The 20,058-nt window shown below is 40.2% G+C and overlaps 1 protein-coding gene across 1 annotated transcript in view; it reads right to left on the bottom strand.

The window, feature by feature from the left end:
- Positions 1-5,256: 5,256 nt before the first annotated feature.
- Positions 5,257-20,058, bottom strand: part of LOC103183219 (teashirt homolog 1) — a 64,360-nt gene continuing 49,558 nt past the window's right edge. Inside the window, 3 exon segments of the mRNA XM_042332374.1 lie at positions 5,257-5,906; positions 5,909-8,437; positions 8,440-8,535. Of these exon segments, the coding sequence (XP_042188308.1) occupies positions 5,434-5,906; positions 5,909-8,437; positions 8,440-8,535 (3,098 nt within the window). The 3' untranslated portion in view covers positions 5,257-5,433.

Below are 20,058 nucleotides of genomic sequence, written 5' to 3'. Positions count from 1 at the left end.
GGCCTGATTCACTGCTAAAGCTGCTGTTAGGAGTCATTGTCAGAAGGGTGTTTGCCACAGCAAAGATGACAAATGAAACACAGCACTGGTGAATCACAAGCGAGAGGCTGTGCCATTCGATTATTGCGTTTACATGCACAGGACACCCTAGATACATTGTTCATGTCACTGTCTCTTTGCTGCATTTCAACCCATTCCACCTCACCTCAGCTTTCCCTGGTAGGATCGCATCGCTCCCACTCTATGTGTGTGTTAGGGAGGGGGTGGAAAATACAATAGAAATAACAGTGACGTTTATAGCACTTGTAAACAATTCCACTCTCCACTGATGCTGCGTGTGAAACACACACCACAGTAGGTTTAAGAATCTGGAAGCACTGCTCCCTTAGACTGTTGAATTCAGCAGGCTTAAAATAGCAGATCTGCTAGATAGACTACTTGTATTCAGTCTGCAAGATCTTGGTGGTGCCATTATGTGTCCAATAAATAGATGACAGTGACATAAAATTTTATGTCTCTCATACTTTATGTGGCAAAAAATCAATTCTCTTTTAATTGCAGCCCAAACTAGGTCTTCCTCATCTAAACATGAACAATAACATTTTACCACCCACTGACAGCGACGGCTGATGATACTGTCCCACTAATGATTTATTTGCTTTGCCGCTGCTGCAGTCCCATTTTGAAAAACAGTTCTAATTTTAAGTGAAAGTTTTAGTGGAACATTAAGAACTATGTGCATTTGAACAATGGGTGTTTATTAATAGTACATTCAGGATTATGAACCCAACCAGCACTGTTCATCATCAGAGTCTCCCCATATATTCCTTAATGTTGAAACTGATGACACCTCGTCTGTGCTGGTACTTCTATACAGCACATCACTGCTATCAAACTAACATAGGCATACAAATAAACATAGAAGTCTGCTACCGCTTGTATGATATATATTCTGAAGTTGGGAGTCTAACATACCGATTGCTAAATATTTCACCATGCCAATATGTCAGCCTGGCTCAGTTGGTAGCACTCTCGCCTCTGAATCAGAAGGTTGTTGATTTATGTCTCACATCAGGATTTTGAACGCATCTTGTCTAGGATGACACTCCAGTGCACTGCTGTGGGTGTCCTGCATTGTCGGAGGTGCAGTTCTTGGAAAAAAATGTTAAACCGAGGTGCCATCTGCCTGTTTAGGTGAAGAAGAGTTGCTCCCGTGTCCTGAACATCAATCCCTAATTAAAATTAGGTGGGCACAATGGCTGTGGGTGAGACTCAGAGACTGTAAAACGAAGAAATAGAGCACAGTGGGAGGAGAGGAGGGTATTGATGTGAATGTCAGGTCGAGAATCTTGAAGTCAATCCACTGAACTGGACTATATTAATATTATTATATTATTATTGCTGATCACAATGAAAAGATTACCTATTTCTAGCCTTTGGCGTAAATTAATCCCCATTGTGTCTGGAAGCTACTTCCACCTTCCACTTCCACCCCCAGCGCAGGAGGCCAGAGGGAATACTGCTGCTGTAAATATGCTCTATCTTGTTTAGCATTTTAAAACATTTGTTGCACCGCACCTCTGGGCTCCGATAACAAATTGAGGAAAGAGCAACTTCTCTTCCCATTCTGTACAATTTGACATATTTTTCTGTGCTTATATTGAGTCACAGACTAACATTTACAGTAAGTCTCTAATACTTACTCTAATGAATTGTGTAGTGTCTGGGGCAAAGAATGTAACACTTAGTCCTCGCTCACAACATGTTCAAGATGGCAGCCAATGCCCTCTGGAGCTTGGTAAGAGGCAGCTACAAATGAATAATGGAGAATATTAAAAGGACCCTCTGTGTAATAATCTTCATTAAATCTATAAAATACACAAAATGTGCTTTTGTGCTAAATAATTTTACACACGTTGAAGAAACAGAAGGCACAATAGGAAATGGCATAAGGTCCATGTTATTACACTCCTAAGGACTTTTAGAACTCTGTCCCTCCTCAATGCAGGGATAAACCAAATCGCCTGCAGCACCTCACTCACTGTGTATCCTTGGTTCACATTTATAATTCAAACCTTGTGAGTTTCAGAATCAAAGCACACGATTAGATCTTCACCTACATCACAATATTTCTGCGTTCACTTACCGGGCACAAACAACAGAAAACAATTTTACATTATTCATGGGCATAACTCCTCTTCTCCTGCAATCCCCCCACCTTCTCCAATTCAAGAGTAATGCTGCTCGCTAACAATGGGCATTGCTGGTTTGCTAAACAGGGCAGCGTTTCATGTAGCACAGTGCAAAATGGAAAATTCCCCTGCAATTTGTAAACCTTAATATGAAAACTTAATGCCTAATCCATGTAGCACTGAACGCGTGAAATACGTCTGCAGATATCCATTGTACAAGTTACGGAAACAAAGCCCTGGATCACCTTTGGCCTTCAGAATGAACCCACAGTGTATTATATATCCTGAGATTATAAATGCATTGAAAGCCCTTTTTTTCATATCAATTTGAAATTATGCCACTGCAGAGTCCCAGGACAACAACAGTCATAGCTTTGTTTCTCTATGTGGCCCTCTGCAATTACCAGAATGCAGAAGTATAATTTAGTTCAGGTGAAATTCAATCAGTCAACCCTAGAAGGAAGGAAACAAAATCAACATCTACAGAAAAGCAAGCCGGTAGAGTCGTCCATTCAAAAACAAAAGCTCTTTACCACATTTTCAATATTTATTAGAAATTCTTCCCGTTCATGTTTATTATTTTTCAAAAAGGGATCCATTGACAGTATTTGTGCAGCTCCCTGCATCTAAGATGTTTCCCATAAGCATTTAAATCATTTTATGGTTTCTTCATTGCTCTGTCCCAGACGGACAAACACTAGTTGACAGCACAATAAACTTCCCAAGCTCTGGCTGGGCATACATAATTTATGATTTTAATATACTTACTGAGGAGCCTGTGTTTCACAGCCTGAATTATCAATGCATAAAGAAATTATAACAGAATATTTTACGCAGTGTTTGAAGCTATCTTTTGAACAATGGCGACAGCTCCTCATTTTCAACAACAATGGAGGGCAAGTAGGAGTCAGTTCATTAGAATATTCCTGCTTCACTCTGCTCTTTGCACATTAGACTCCAATAATGTCAGTTGTCAGTTATTAATGACAATTAACTAGTAATCAGTGCTGTGATTCTTTGAGGTGGTCTTAAACTGACAGGCAAAAAAAAACCATGGTCGACACCAAGTGTCAATCACGGTCAGAGAACCGCAGAGAGAGCATGGCTTTAACACAGACTGTGCAAGAATGACATTATATTGCCGAAAACCTCGTCAAGCCTTGGACTCATCTTCAGACCGACCACTTGGTTTTACTGTCACAAAGTGGGAGTCATAACGTTTGAGCTTAAAGATCTGAAACAATGCAGCTAAATTGACTTCACAGTTGAAGCCTAAAGTGAATTGTGTAATTAGTCTGTGCGTATTTTTTTAAATACTATAAATTAGACTGGCCTTCACCTGTTCAACTTTTGAATCGCTTTGCACACTTGTGCTACAGCTGCAAATAAAGTGATACAACATCACAAACAGAACTACAGTTAACACACTCCACCGACACGATTATATTTCCTTTGAACCAGGATAAGCATTTGTTATTTGACAGCTGTATAAGCCAAAATTGTACCTGAAATCAAAATGTTTTCTTTTGCTTAATTTATCTGGGTAAAAGTGACACCAAGGTCCAATTTGCAAACTGTGTAAATGATGTGCAAACCATGTGTAAACTGTGTGTACAGGTGAACTCCCAGGTGCTCTTAAACCATGCAATTAACCAATGAGAAAGGTTACAGATGATTCTATAATCCTTTTCATCAGTTGTTAATTACATACTTAAGGGCATATTTCATTCCCCATGTACACATGTGTTTACGCATGATTATCACAATTAAACCCATCATAATCTACCTTTAAAATTCTACATTGACATAATTTATGCATTATAAAAAAAGCTAATTTTTGGAGAACTTCAGCAGCATTTTTACTCAATAGGGATAATCATTTACTAATCGCTAAAATTAGCCATCTTTTCATTGCACCTTAATGTTGGGAAACCCTATTATACAGACGTAAGGTTAAAGAATTTTTTTTCACGATCGGGTAAAATAAACCCTCCATTGCCAAAGAATGAAACCAATCATTTCCAGTGATTTATTTAGAGGGGAGATTGATTTAAGAACTATTCCAAGATTCCACACATTTTAATTTTCAACACTGAACAATAGAAAATTCAAAGAAATTCATTTCTTTTGGGCTTTACGACATTTAAAATAAAATACCCAAGAGACTTTCAGTTAATCTGAAACAGTAGAATGCATGCAACCTGCTTTACAGTCGCACTTACACACACTGAGTTCTACTACAGTACTTAAGATATTCTCCAAAAACATTTACCGTTCACCAAATAAACTACAATGTGGAGCTCATCATGTAAAATACAGGTTTAGCTTAAGTGATTTCTTGCTTCCTAACTGAATTGCAGTTGTTATAATGGAATAATCCTGACAGCAATTCCTTCCAGTTCAAAGTTTAGGAGAATATAAATTTAAGTGCACCAACTACATTGTTTTTTATGTGAATGTGCATTTTGTTTTCTCTCCCAAACATATAACCCATCTTAAATATGTCTTCACCTGAAACAAAACAAATAAAGTTCTGTTTCATAACATGTGGCTATGTCTTTGTTGCCTGACATCGTATAATTTGTTATTACAGGAAAAGACGATAAGCAAAACAAATTCCTCCTATAATATTCTCTCTTTCTTTCCTCTCCTGAAAGCAGTTTCTGTACAGCATTATGGAACCATCTGCTCCCCAAAACTTCACCAAAGTGATGAGGCATTGAAGAGCAACTTAAGGTATCAGCCTACATGCTGAATATGGGCAGAATATTCAACCAGGGAGGCATTGAGGCCCTGCTCAATCCTGTCTTTATCCGATCTCCATACACATGCAGGGATCAATGAATGGATCATTGGATTCAAGTAATGAGCAAGAACCTTGGCTGATTTTTCCCCACCTCCATAAACCAAGTGCAGCATCCTTACTATTGCCCTGGCAGAGACCAGCCACCTCAACACACAGATGGAATTTGAACCTGGGATTCCAGGTCCACGTGGCACAGATGGACATGAGGCAGTGGGCTTATAGCAATAAATACATTTAGTAGTACTTTTGATTCTCTGGAGGTTTATTGTTATGAAGAGAACAGAAAAGTAAAACAAGTGCACAGCATATCAGGAAATGTTCAGTTAAGGAAAAATCATCCTAGAGTCTTCTGTTATGCCCCATTGAGTCTATTAAATGAATTATTTTACAGTATATATCAGTATGTGATCAGTTACACATCTGCTTACCTGGATGCTATTGTTTTTCAAATTCAGTTACATACAGCAGATGGTCTTCTGGAGACTTGCCATGTGTTTTGCTAAGGTGCAGTTTGACTGCATGTTTGCTCCCAAAAGTTCGGTTGCACATTTTACACTGGAATGTGGAGCTTGCATCCTCCTCTGACATCCCAAGTGAACTCAGTGACTTATTTGGTATGATCTTCGACATTGCCTGTTGTTCTCGAATCTGATCTACTGACAGTTTTGAGAGGTCCTTCAAGGAAAAACCTAAGTGAGATTCCAAATGGCTTACATAGGAGCAAGGAGTCCTAAACTGAGAGGCACAATCATTACAGAAGAAAACGGGGTGACCTGTATCTAAGTTCTTAAGGAATTTAGTTCCACCTGTCCTTCTCAACTGATACTTTACATTGGCCAACCAGTGACTTATTGTGGTCATGGAAAGACCAGTAAACTTTGAAATATGCACCCGCTCGTGTAGGCTTAGTCTGACATAATATATTTGCCTTCAGAAGATTCCCGTAAGCTAGCTGCAAACTGAGCCTGGAGTATTAGAAGATGCTGAGGGTTCCAGTTGGATTGCCTGCCCTTTCTCTTCTGTATTGGAGATACATCTTCTAAGGCATCCTCAAAGCTGCTAACATCTGCTTCGGACTTTTCTGACACAGTTGATGGGGTTGATGACTTTGGCGTCAAACGCCCAGTCAAGTTCTTCACCATGTCAGATATGTCCAACAAAGCATTTTCACGTGACGAAGATAATATGGTTTCAGTCATGGCTGAAATAAGCTTTTTGTTACTTTTTGATTTTGTTAAGTCTATTGGCTGATCATTATTTTCATAGTAGTATCGATCTACAATATCTGCTTGTTTGACCTGAGTGGCAGGAAAGATGGGCTTGTCTAACACACTGTTGCTTATTTTGTACAACATAGCCAATGGATCTAGGCTGGGGCTCAGTGGCTTGGCAGCCTTGCCCAAATGTGTGTTCATAATTGACTGTAGTGCACTAAGTGGATTGACAAATGGTGACTCGGGTGAATGGTCTGTAATAATTGCCATACTGTTACAGCCATTGCTAATTGTTGACTTTAAACATTCGGTTCCATTCAGAGAAGGGTCTTCAGAAATAGCTTCCTTCTTCACTTTCACTTCCTCCCCATCAGGTGCTTTCTTCAATGGTCTTGACTTGTCATGGTCATCAGCTTTGGGGGAGTCCTTGAGCTCCCTAACACTCACAGATAATGAGTCACAGGTTGTTTTATTTGAGACTGTGGCCAGTGTCTCCTTCTCTGCAGGTTTTTCCTCTGGCTTAATGGCCATTTTCCCCGTCACCTTCTCAACCAGCTCCTCCATGGCATGAACGTTGTTTTTCTGAGGTGGTGGAGAATGGCTGTCTGAAGTCTCCACTACTGACTGGAGCTCAGAAGGCAGTAGCTTCATACTATTAGCGTAGAATGGGGTCACCTGAATATTGTGGGGGTTTGTTTGAAAGGGTCTGACTACCCCAGACAGCTGATACGCTGCGTGAATGCTAGAGTAGCCTCCCCAGGCAGGGGCACCATTCTGGGCCTTATTGATGGCCGTGGTAACTGTGTTCTCCAGGGATTTCAGTATATCTATTCCACCTTTGGGACTTTCATCCAGATCCTCTTCCCGCAGGTACTGATAATGTGATGTCGGCTCAAACTTTTCCACCGAGTCGTCTTTTTCTTCTTTGATCTCTTTTTTGCTTTCACTGGTCTCCTCGACTGGCTCTTGCTCACGCTCTTTCTTCGTCTCAACAACCATGAGAGCTGGAGGCTCAGGCTTGGCTTGAAGAATGGGTGGCAGGACCCTTGTTGGAGTGCTTGGCGGCAAAGGTATGGACTGGATCTTCTCCTCGATCACCGGGTCGAACACCAGCAGCTTGCCTTTCTTTGAGGCTGAGTTGGTGACTTTCAGAAAGTGTCCGGTCACCATCATGTGAGTGGTCAGCTGCTGTAGGGTGTCGTGCGAGCTGCCGCACTCCATACACTTCAGGATTTGGGCTTTGCGAGCCTCGAACTGCCACGTGTAGCTGGCGCCATTCTGATAACCGTAACGGTTGTTTGGAGTCACGTACGGGTTGCCAGATTTCTGACCGGCACCCGACTCGGTAATTGTGATCCCTGGTGCATTGAGACCAGACTCTGGCGAGCAAGGCTGAGCGTCCTGGACTCTCTTTTTGGTGGGAGGGATAAGTTTTGACGTAATGGCTGGCACCGGTTCTTTTAGAGGCACTTTCTGGTAATGCTTAGTCTTTATCATGTGAACACTCAGATCTTGCAATGACTCGAATGAGTGACCGCAGTACATGCATTTCAATACCTTTTGCGCATCCTCCTTTCCCTCCATTTCCATGAGGGAGCGCTTCCGGGGCTTTGACCATTTCCTGGGGTTGTTTGAGTCTTTGTCCTGGTTATCGTCCCGATAGTGACCGGTCTCGTTCATGTGTACGGTCAGATCCACAAGAGTGTCGTAGGCAGCGCTACAATCCTTGCAGCGGAACTTGCTGGCTCCAGTGAACACAGACCCAAAGAGCTTACTACTTTGCCTATAAAGCTGCACCGTGCTGAAAAGGCTGGGCTCTGGCAGTAATCCATAAGAGGTTTGCTGTAAAGTTTTGGCTAATGCAGCCTGGTGCCAGTCATAACCTGCTCCGCCATTGCTGTTTTGGCTGCTCCCGTTGTGGCTGCTCCCGTTGCTGCTTGTACTGGTACTGGCTTGATTCGCGTTTTTCAGGTCAAGGCAAAGGTTTGACCAACATGAGCCTGACAAAAGATTGGAATAGGCCGCTTTCATCTGAGTTAAACTATCGGAGGCTGTGAGACTGTCGTCCTTCTCTTGGCCATCCTTGGAGGAGGTACTTCGGAAGTCAGCCAGCTGGTCACTGGTGTCGCTGGCTGGTGACCCATAGCCAGGATCTAGGTGGTTTGGCGTGCTGGCGGGAGAGTTCTGGTAACTGTGCACTTCTTTGTTCTCTTCTTCCTCGGGCACATAAACTCACCATCCGGGATATCTCCGGGCAGTTCATCGTCCTGCAAATCTTCTTCATTTAGCTCCGCTGCCTGCAGCTCTTCCTCAGGAACGTACGCTGAAAAATAAAATCCACAAATTAATAAAACGAGTTAAGGCAGGCAAGAACAGGGACATCTTCCTGCTCGAAAGAATAAAGCATTCATTGTGCGTAAATCGTCTACCACGTTCGTCTACAAATAAGCAGTCACTTCATTTGACACCAATTACCTGTTAAAGTACTTTCAGACCTTTTGATCTTACAGATGATGTGTTAAATGCAAGGTTTATTATCTGTGGGGTGACACACTTGGTGCATTGCCATCCACCACAGACTCAAAGGGCATTTACGGTTGGAGTTCATTTGTTGGAAAAGGCTAATGTCAACTGTGTGATCAGAAAGAACATCACAGCCTGGTGCCGGTCATAACCTGCTCCGCCACCATTGCTGTTCTAGCTGCTATGATCGTGGCCACTCCCATTGCCTGCTCGTATTGGAAATGGCTTGAGTTTTTCAGGTCAAGGTGAAGCTTTTGCCATCACAGTGTGTTTAACCAATGTTAGTGAAAGAATCAGATTTCTACTTCAACGCCCCCTAATGGCTCGCTAGAGAATGGCATTCACAATCACTGTTCCTTCTCCACCAGCACTTGCCTGCCATACATCGCCTTCCCCACTCTCTCAGGTAGGAGCCACGGAGTAAAGTCAAAGAGGTTTTACGAGAAGATAATTAGGATCAAAATATTTTTCTTTTTCCCTCCTCTCCTGAGGGCATGGATTCATACAGGTGTGCGGTTCTATCTGCACCCGGAGCACTCTGATATCTCTTCCAAATGACCATTCCTCATGGTTGAGCCTCGGTGCCAAGTGCCAGCTTGCAGTCTGCTCATTACTAAACATCCACATGCTCCAAACACAATCTGAACATCACTGAACATCCACACATTTGGACCTTTCTGGAGGTCACAATACTTGAAGATGGGAAGCCCGAAATTGCTAAAATGATGCAAAATTCTTAAATTTAATCTTAATTTGGAACCCAGTACTTTTTAAGATGTATAGAACACTGGCTTCTGAATTTGGGCAGAATTTAAGAATTTTCACAATATGACCTTTAATGTTAAGGTGAAACGACCTTACAAGCTAGGACTTGGTAGAATTTCGGGCCTAGGAAAACCAAGATTACTCTTTTCCTTCCCTAACCCAGAGATAACTGAGGATAAATGCAGCTCTCTTACTGCCATTAGTTAGCTCAGCAGAGATTAATTTGGAACCTGGTTCTTTTTAAGATGTATAGAAAACCGGCTTCTGAATTTGGGCCGATTAGGGACCTGGCACCTTCTTGGTCTTTATGCTTCTATTTGATTCCACTGGGTGCCGGGCGCAATAATCAAAACAGAATGCATTTTAGCTTTCAAAAAAGGTGTAACTTGCAGTGGTGTGGGGAAGAGCCACTATTTCACGATGGGACAATTGGCCTTCTTCTGTGCCGTAAATTCCTATGGCTTGATGGTACCATAAGTGGTGATTTTGTTAAGTGAGCTAATCAGAGACACAAGGTTAAAACCTTAAAATAAAAGATAAATACATTTTTAACCGAGGTTAACTACAATAGCATACACTGATTATATAGTGGAGTTTGCGTAAAGCTGCAAATATGCACAATAAAAAATTATATTATCTACTAGAGATATTCACTAGCAACCCAATGTTAATTTTAATATTTTATTCATAGGTCAGAACTACTTTAACTTTCACTGCAATTTTTGAATATACTTATTAGAAAGAAAGTTTATTTTACTTTTCTGATATGCTTCAGCTTCAGGTAACAGGATAGGGAAAGCAGAATGATTTATTGAGTGGGAGTTGCAAATAATTGCTAAGTGAGCAGGATTATTTCATGTTACAAACTGGTGGTATGCACTTCCTCCCCCTTAAAGTAGGCTAAGGGGGAACAAAATCAAAGCTATTGTATTAAGAGAGCTGTGGTGCTGACACAGCTTTCAGCACTGGTATGTACCACTGGCAATAATGTGTGTCGTGTAGCAAGGATACATGGAGACAATCCTCAGAGTTAAATTATTTTAAATAAGGACTCTTGAAATTGAAAGCTAGACATTTAAACTTTGATTTATTTGATGTTCCTCCCTTGCAATGGTCTCCCGAGCGAAGCATTCCAGCTCAGGTAACAGATGGCAGATGGTCATGGACATCTTGAGCAATGTTGCTTCTGAGATCAGTTGGCAATGGGCGATCGAGCACTGTATCACTGTACTTCCCGAGATCACAAGATCTTAAGATTGGCTTGGATGGGACTTAAGAAGGCCCTTCTGTCCATTTGAGCTGATCCACAATAACCCACCCTACAGTATTCCCATCGTAGCATCAAGCCATTTTTTAAAATGAGTGCCGTATCCTTCTCAAGCGCTCTTCCACCCTACACTGTATGAGAGGCGCTATATAAATGCATGTTGTTGTTGAAATCGTCCTTTTCAACCCTGAACCTGCATCCTTTCTTTATTGTTAGCTGTGTGACAGTGACCACCCCACCCCCAAAGAGATTGTGGGGATGTATGTGGGTGTATGTATGTTGAGGGGGAAGAAGCACTGGGCACCCCAGAGAAAACATGTATCAAATCTAGGATCTTGAAACAGGATACCTCCCGCCTCTCCCAGTTGTTTGCATTGCACCGCTTCTTCAGGTCATCTTTCAAAATGATGAGAAAGACCGTACTAAATCTCTCTTGTGACAATATGTTATTGCTATTTTTCAGCTCCCAGTGTCATGACACCCCTCATTCCCCATGCAGCACAAAATGTTTCCGGCGGGTGATATGCAAACATGTCCATATAAAGCCTATTTTGTGCAGGTAAAATGCTGAACATTTCAGTATTGCACTGGCACTGAAGATGGAAAAACAGACCCGCTGTCTGTAAAAATTAGGTCCCGTAAATTTGTGGTAACATTATTGTGAAAGAGGCTTCCAATAAATTTACACAGGCATGTTCTAATTTACAACACGCGAATAAAAGATGAAAATAAAAGTTCTCAAGTATTTTTATTCTGTTACAGAAAGCTCAAGGGGATGCGATTAAAAACAAGCATTCGTCACGTGGTACACTTTCGTGTGTAATGCAGATTAAGATGCAGTTAAGCCACACAAAGTGGACAACAGAAGAACAAGGTGTTAGTGAAGTGAGAGTATTATTAATACTACAAATGGAGCATTAATGAGCTTGTGCTTTACGCGGCAGACGATTGATAAAGCACTGCAAAAAATATATTTATTTAATAATAATCTTTAGATTTGGAATAGCACGTTTCATGTTGGGAGACTATCCCTGAGCACTTCACAGGGTACAACAACAACTTGCATTTATATAGCCAGATGCTTGGTAGCGTCTCGGCGCCCGTATTATTAGAACATACGGTACAGTTCAGTGACCGTGTGTTTTGTGGGCAAACATATTTCAACTGATAGTAAAAACTCCAATTTTTTTTAAGGGGGGGTTTAATGTTCACAAGAAAGTAAGTTATTTACTCTGTACAATTCCAATCATGTCACGCTGTATGACTGATGGACTCTGTCTTTCTTCCCATCCCCTCCACCCCCACATCCAATAGGACGAAGATGGTTTGAAATTTTATATAATACGGCAATATAATAGAGAGGAGTAGGCAATTTCATTTGATTGAATTACCATTTAATTCTCCATGATCAAAAGATCAGAATGCTAATCGTAAAGCCAAGATTGTTTCAACAAAATAGTAAGTGTACACTGTCCCCCAATATTAATTATAATTTAGGGACGATTTCTACTCTGTGCTGAGAAATTAACTGTATTGCGTGTTTTTAAAACATTTTTAAATCAAGTCCCATCTTGTCTATAAGTCTTTTCATTTGCTGAGCAGACAGATGTGCTGCCATCCTCAAACACTGTTGAAATGTGCTATCGCCTAATTAAACTGGACATATCTGTAATAGTGTATCTTTGCTAAATGCATTCCTTGTGCACAGAGCCGAATTATGCATTTAAGAGAGATATCCATTTAACAAGGATTCTTTTTTACACTGAAGTGTCATATATTCTTAACAAAGATAAGATGGGATCGTTCTTTGAGGTCTGAACTCTCCATGATCAAAAGATCAGACTGCTAATGGTAAAGCCAAGATTGTTTCAACAAAATAGTAATAGTCCACAAAAACAAACTGAAAGGACACAAGCTAAGCAATATTCAGAATATGTTGCACATTTTGTTACAAGGAAACTATTTGCCTACAAAAATAGTCACTACACTTGCCCTCAATTACCTCATGACATTTTGACAAGATATGGCGCTATAAAAATCGAAGTTCTTCAACCCATATTTTTTTAGATGCACAATTTTTCACAAGTTGAAAATCAATGGGTTAACTGTACTGTCCGTATGCTAAATACAATAGAAACATGCGCATCTCAGGACTACAGTATTTGAATGATAATCATATGAATAGGAAATAGTTTTCTGAATGAAATCAGCAACATGTTGGAAAATAAGAAAACCAAGGTGCGGTATATACAGAAAATTGCAAGTTCGGCAAATTGTTTTACCAATAATTGATAGCAAAATAAAGACTTTTATTCATACAGAATAACATTTGTTAATTCAATTGATAGTTACGTAGTGGTTATGGGCCAAACACTGAGCTTCCTCTTACTATCTTCTTGTGTTATTGTCTGTGAAACTGGAAGCATTGTAATTTTTACATCGATTTACTAGCACTGTACAAAGGTACGGTATTGCATATGAAGGAGATAAGACAAAGCCACTTGAGGTCATTTGAAGTGCTTTAAGCAGACAGAAATGGTAAATGTGCAGTCCTTTTAAATGCAGAAGAGCACTTCAGTACTGCTGCCCATCACTGCTCAACAACAACTGTGTTGCTTAATACTGATTTTCACCCCCTTTCATCAGCGCAGTATTTCTCTATACCTAGATTTGAAAATGATACTTCCTAGCCCATCAAAAAAACTATGGTTTATTTTTTCATTAATTCTTGCTTTGAGCAGATTAATGAAAGGTTCTTCATTGTAACACAGTCCATAAAATATGTTTCAGTACAGACAAAAAAAAACAATCCAATAAACGATTCTAAAAATAAATCCACTTGAAGAGATGCTCAGAACTGTGAGGACAGGCTGTTGCACTAAGATATTTCCTTAACATAAAGGGTCAGAGAAGGGATTAACCTGAAGATACTCAAGCCTCATAATTTTATTCTGGCCTTGCATATTTTTAATATTTAAATCTAACATCCTTCACGGCAAGCGGTTAAAATGGAACTGCTTTCAACTCGTGGTCATTTTCTTTTTAATGAAACGTATTCGCTCGTTCATTAAGCAATTATAAAGCTGTGGCTGCAGAATTTTGAATCCCAGCACACCGGAGAGAATATGTAAAAATCCAGTTACAGTACTGATAGGTTTCATTACTGTAATGCTATACTTCAACAAGGAGACAACATTATTTAAAAAGGAGTTGGAACAGTCAGATGGTTCAATTTGAGTCAGCGAAAGCTGAGAGTTTCCTTTTTAATAAAAAGTTATTTCTGCCATTATAAAAAATTCACTCTGACAAACAACATTCTCCAATATTATAATAATTATCATTGCATTTGATATAACACCTTTCACATTGAAAAGGACGTGTGAAAGCGCTTCACTGAATTTACTGCAAAGACGAATTATCAACCAATTGGACAAAAAGAGACATATCAGCAGGATAAATATTAAGGGAACGAGGGCTATAAATATCCACAATTGTAACAAAACGCATGCTGGAACATATATGCTTTAACCCCTTTTATTAGCACAGCCCCTATATGTTCAGTCATGGTGGCATAGGCTTGTAGAGCAGGGAATATTAGACTACAAAGGTTTCTCCAGAATCATTCAGTATATTCAGCATGTCAAAAAGTTAATTAAAAACATACCCAATTTCAACTTCAGCTCACTTTTATTCATGCTGTATTAGGCGGTGTAAAATAAATATTATCCTCTAAAGAAAACCCTGTCGGGAGCAACAGAAGCTGAGGTTAAACACCATATATGTATCTGGGAATGAGAAACAGCCGGCGGGGTTGTATTAGAGCTAATACCACGAGGAATTGGAAGATCGGTGATATTTACACCTACGTTACAAATGAAGTGCACACGCATCAGTGGGAAAACATTTTATAAAACAGGCTTCAATGAATTTGTTTAAACAAATAAAGAGGCACAACCTGGCATGAGCCAAAACAGCAGAAGAAAGAAATGCAATGGAGAGTGTAAAGGAGTTATTGAGACGGGAAAAGATTGTACAGTATTTGTCACTATTGTGAAGAGCTCTGTGCAAACAAGGGTCCACAATTCTCTATGGTTACAAAACAGTTTCCTGGTGGAAGCTAGGAATCTGGTGGAGTCTGTGTCTCCCTCCCACCCCATCTGATTGTTAAAATAATTACTGACCAGAATATTCTTGGTAAATAAACCTACCACGGAATAATTAATTTAACAAATTAAAAATCACGTTTAGTTGAAACATCTGGGTTATCAAGGCAGAGGGCCAAGCATAGTATATGATCTGATTGTACAGAATGTCTTCAAAGAAACAGTAACTCTAATCCCTTTCAACTGCAGCAAACATAACACGTCAGATAAATAGAACTTGCATCATGCATCTCCTTTAATTAGCTTCTGATTTCTTAGAAAATCTTATACATCCTTTTATTTAAATATTACAAGGACAATAAAAAAAAGCTGAAGTGCGTTTGAATCCTGCATAATAATGACAATTCAAAGATGTGTGTTGGTGGGAGATGCGGGGGGAGTGGGGGGGAAAGAGAAGCTTTGAAGACCTGTGCTCAAGATGCCTCAGAGCTTTCAAAAAGCTTTTGTGAACGTTGATGTCTCAGGATGGAGGGCCGCCAACTAGACTCTTGTTTAAAGGTTGTAAATATAACACTGAAACTCCAGACTGCGAGAGTCATCTGCAACCTCTCGCAATCCTCCATCCATCGAGAGACACAAGTCTGCTCCCTCCCAATCATGTTCCGTTCAAAAGATCAGTATATTTTCACATTGCACTCCTAATGCAGGCACTCTCTGCCTCTCTCTGAAGCACAAGCCTGTGGATCTCATCTGCTGCAAGTTTACCAAGAATATTCTGGTCAGTAATTATTTTAACAATCAGATGGTGAAAAACATCACCTTGTCGGATAAGTTATTTCTGCAAGATGGATCACGCCACAGAAGTCAGCCAAGATGGTCGCGTTCAAAGCTTGCTGTCACTTCACATAGCGACCGGCATGGCTCACCTAGACAGGTGACACTGTGGTAGAACACAAGTTGGCTCCATTATTGAGGGCATAGGAGATTGGGCTGACAAAGACGCCAGGCCCACCGTGCCTGGGGCTCACAGCGAATCCGAATCACCACAGCACGCATTTCAGCATCTATTCTCATCATTGCTGGATGGTAGAGTATAAAACTGAGAATAAACTGGCATAAGGAGGATGGAGGGAAGGAGGAGCAAAACAAAAAAAATCAGCATTATGTAAAAAGAATAAAATCCCAGGGCTTTCATAAACACAAACCAGGCAAAAGAAAACAGACTGTGGGAGAGGGAGGGAACAAAGGATCTCCTGTGTTGCCACTTGAGAGACTAGTCAGAAGATACCGCTAGACACCGTCCCAGTCCACAAGAAGACCTCAATGAAACTGACCGTCAATGTTAATATTTTTATTTATTTTTAAAATCACACACAGTCACAACTGTGAACAAAACAGATTGGTGGAGGGTAGAGAAGGAGGGGGAGGAGGAGGGGGAATAAAAAGTATTCAAAAGAAATGTCTTTTCTCCAGTGCGCTACTTGTTAAATCAATAAGAATATCTGTCAGAGATATCCTGCTACACCATTTGGCTGATGTCAAACCTAAATAAACCGGATCAGAAAACCAGCAAGAAGCAGAACAAAAATTAAATAGGATAAGAGCAGTAGAACTGTAACTCGCACCGTTTGCTGGCTGATTTTTGGATGTGGGGGGGGTTGGGGCTGCAGCAATCATTGCAGTCATTTGCAGTACTAATGTTCAATTCAGTCTCCTTTCACTCTACTGATTTAGGTGGTCAGGGTAGTTTCGCAGCAGACATGGTGAAGCTCTGCTGTTTAGCAGGCAGTTTAATGGGAAACTGGCAGTCTTATTTCTTCTCTAGATTTGGTTTGTCACTAGGTCTCCATTACATGCCACTCAGCTTTGATATCTTTGGACAGGACTGATCAAAAGATGTCATTTGACCTACGCAGCATGGCAGAAACTTGGAGAAGTCTCATAAAGGGACACTCCAGCTGTAAATAAAATGACATTATTATTTCCTCTGTCCTATCATGTAGAAAAGCCAATTATGGTAATGCACTGTGTGTCAATGAAAATACAGCAATCTTTTTGGACCAGCTAATGCAGGCATCAATGGTGCAACTCTTCTTCCTGTGAAAATGTGCCCACTGGTAACAGAAGAAGAACGACATGATAGATGTCTCAACAACTGCTAATAAAATCCAAGATGGTCATAAAAAAACTGCAAGTCTGCAAAACAATCCCAACTGCAAAATGCAAACTGTTAAGTTTTCAAATTATCTTGTAATTTAATCTTGAATGATTTATAATCCATCATCCCGAGTCTGCATTATGTCCTTTCATTTCTCACTGTATGACTGACAGAAAAAGACAATTTATTACATTAATAAAACCAGATGTCCACCAGGCCTAAAACTGTGTGTAAACTGAAGGGTGGGGAAGAAAAAAAATTGTAAACAATACACAGCTCAAGTTGACAAGAGCCTTGCAGACTTTTTTTTCCCCCAAAGTGAAGGTTGGATCATTACGTCAAATATGATTTGATCTGCTTTTATTTTACTGTTGAGAACGATGCCTGTCATTACCTGCAGATGCTGTACATTGTATTCCACTTGAATGCATTGATAGAAATAACGCTCTCATTCACATCTTTAAAAGAGATTTTAATGAGGGAGAATAAATGAAAACTACCTCAAACATGTCTGGAATTTAAAAGATTTTCCTCCAGTCAGCCAAATTTATGGGTTAATAAAATCCATAACTTTTCATTGCAGTAAATTAAACACTTTTGAAAGTGTAACTCGACTTTCTCTTTCAGATGCTGATTGACCTGCTGCACATTTCCAGCATTTTATTTCAGATTTCCAGCACTTGGGAGTTTTTGTGTCTGTTTCTGAGGGACTGTTTCTTTGTCTTCGTTTCAGAAAAATGACATATTGACCGAGCTGTTCAAGCGTTAAAGGTACCAGCGAGAACAAAATTAATTTCCCATTTGGTAATTTTGGTGTTCTTACGCCCCTAATCTCTGGAACTCCCTGCCTCTATTTCTCCGCCTCGCACACATTGTGTCTGCCTCCCCCTCTCTATTGATATACAAAATAAATTTTAAAATAAAAACATTTTCTCGATCGAATATTTGTTGATTTATAATAATTATTGCATTTGATATAGCGCCTTATCATTGCATTTGATATAGCAATGATTCACCGAATCTTCTCAAAATGCTATACCATAAAGTGAATTGACTGTATATTTTGTGGGTGAAAATATATGTTGTATATTTTATGTAAAAATCAAGAAATATTCAATCAAGAAAAAGCTGAAAACACATGTATGATTGAACAGAGCTTTACCGAGCCTTGTGTGAATGTTCTGGGGGTGGGGGTGGGGGGGGGGTGCGTTTCTTGACGGCCTCGCCGGCCACTTCCAGCCCGCGGGCGTGTGTGTATGTATATATATATATATATATGTATCTCTTTCAACCCCACTTTAACAACCTGTCTCTTCGACCACACCTATGGTATCCTCCCTACTCGCGTTCCAGGATGTTATGCTGCATGAAGGCCTCCAAGTGCAAGTTGTTAATAATAATAATAATCCTTGCATTTGATATAGCGCCTTATCACAACTTCGAGACATTTCAAAGCGCTTCGAGAATATACTGTAAAGTGAATATTTGTGGGCGAAACACAGTAGCCAAATGCACACAGTAGTGTCCCACAAAAAGTCAGAGGTTGAGCGATCTTATTATAATTTTTTTAAGGCATTATTACCCCTGGAAAGCAATCCGTCTAACAATCGACTAACAACCGGGTTCCTACTTACTGCTTGGTAAATGGAGGCTTGTGGAGTAAGGAAACTTGCCTAAGGTTTTGCCCTGCCACGGAAACAAACCCAGGTCCCAAGGCGAGTGCTCCATACAATACACTGTGGAGTCCTGTAGCTCAGTGGTTAGAGCACTCGTTTTGCAAGTGAGAGACCTGAGTTCAATTCCAGGCAGGGCGAAACCTTGGGCAAGTTTCCTTACTCCACACCCCTAATAATAATCCCTCCAAAACAAAACAATAATAAATTGGTCATTTTTAATCTACGACTGTTTGTGGGACATTGCTATGCGCAATTGGCTGCCGCGTTCGCCCACAAATATACAGTCAATTCACTTTACACTGTGTGTTCTGTGAAGCGCTTTGGGACGTCCTCCCGACGTGAAAAGCGCTATATCAAATGCAAGGATTATTATTATTATTATTACACTGCAGGACTACACAATTTCCCCCCAAAACAAAAAAAGGTTTTGTTGTTTTCTTGTTACCCAATTGGGTAAACTGACCCAACTGTGCTGATGGACCCAACCTCACCACTAAACACAAACAGTAAAAGAAAACATTTAACTATCAATAGCAATTCAGGAATTGTTCCCTATTCAAAATGTTACCTGATTCAGACCATTTTGGTAAAAAAAACATTTTTAGTATCTTCCTGCACACAACTAAAGAAAGAAAGGAATTTTTTTTAATTGACCATTTTTAAAATAAAACCTGAAACCAATTTAACCAGGAAGAAGGGGGGGATTCAGTGGCGCAATGGGTTTGAACACAATCCTTTCACCTCTGAGATGTGGCGTTGAATACAACACAGACCTGATGGGATAAAGTCTGCTCTTTCTCTGACAAACAAAACTCCGCTAAGACTTAGGGCTGTTTTTCTAGCTGGCATCGGTCCACAGGACAAAACTGGCTGTAATTTGAAACTAATTGACACTAAATTGTCAACTTCCCTGCAACGGGTTACAAGGACAGCTGAAAATGTCACAATGCTGCAGAAAAGCTGAAGTAATATAGCAGCAGAGGCAAGGGAGCAATAACCTGCATCTAACCAGTGCCATATCCAGCCTGGAAATGCTTAATGGTGAAATTAAATACAAGACAAAATAATATGAATTTACAGCCCTGGAATCCTCACTAACATAATTTACACCCAAAATAAACAGTGTTTTTAATTAATTAATCATTTACTTCTTTCTGGGGGACAGTAGTTACCTGTTGGATAACAATGGGCCCCATATTTTAAAGTATAAGGAACCGCAGAGAATTGTTTTTGTTTCCAATTAATTCAAACTGAATTCACCAAATTGAATGCGACTCTCCTCTTACATTGCAGTCTAGGTGAAGGAGTTTGCAGCAGATATCTGCGAGTTATCTGTAAGTTGCAATGCACCACT

This window comes from Callorhinchus milii, unplaced genomic scaffold (assembly GCF_018977255.1).
Source record: "Callorhinchus milii isolate IMCB2004 unplaced genomic scaffold, IMCB_Cmil_1.0 Scaffold2, whole genome shotgun sequence".
NCBI lineage: Eukaryota > Metazoa > Chordata > Chondrichthyes > Chimaeriformes > Callorhinchidae > Callorhinchus > Callorhinchus milii.
The sequence above is the reverse complement of the archived record's forward strand: the minus strand, read 5'-3'. Positions and strand labels throughout refer to the sequence as shown.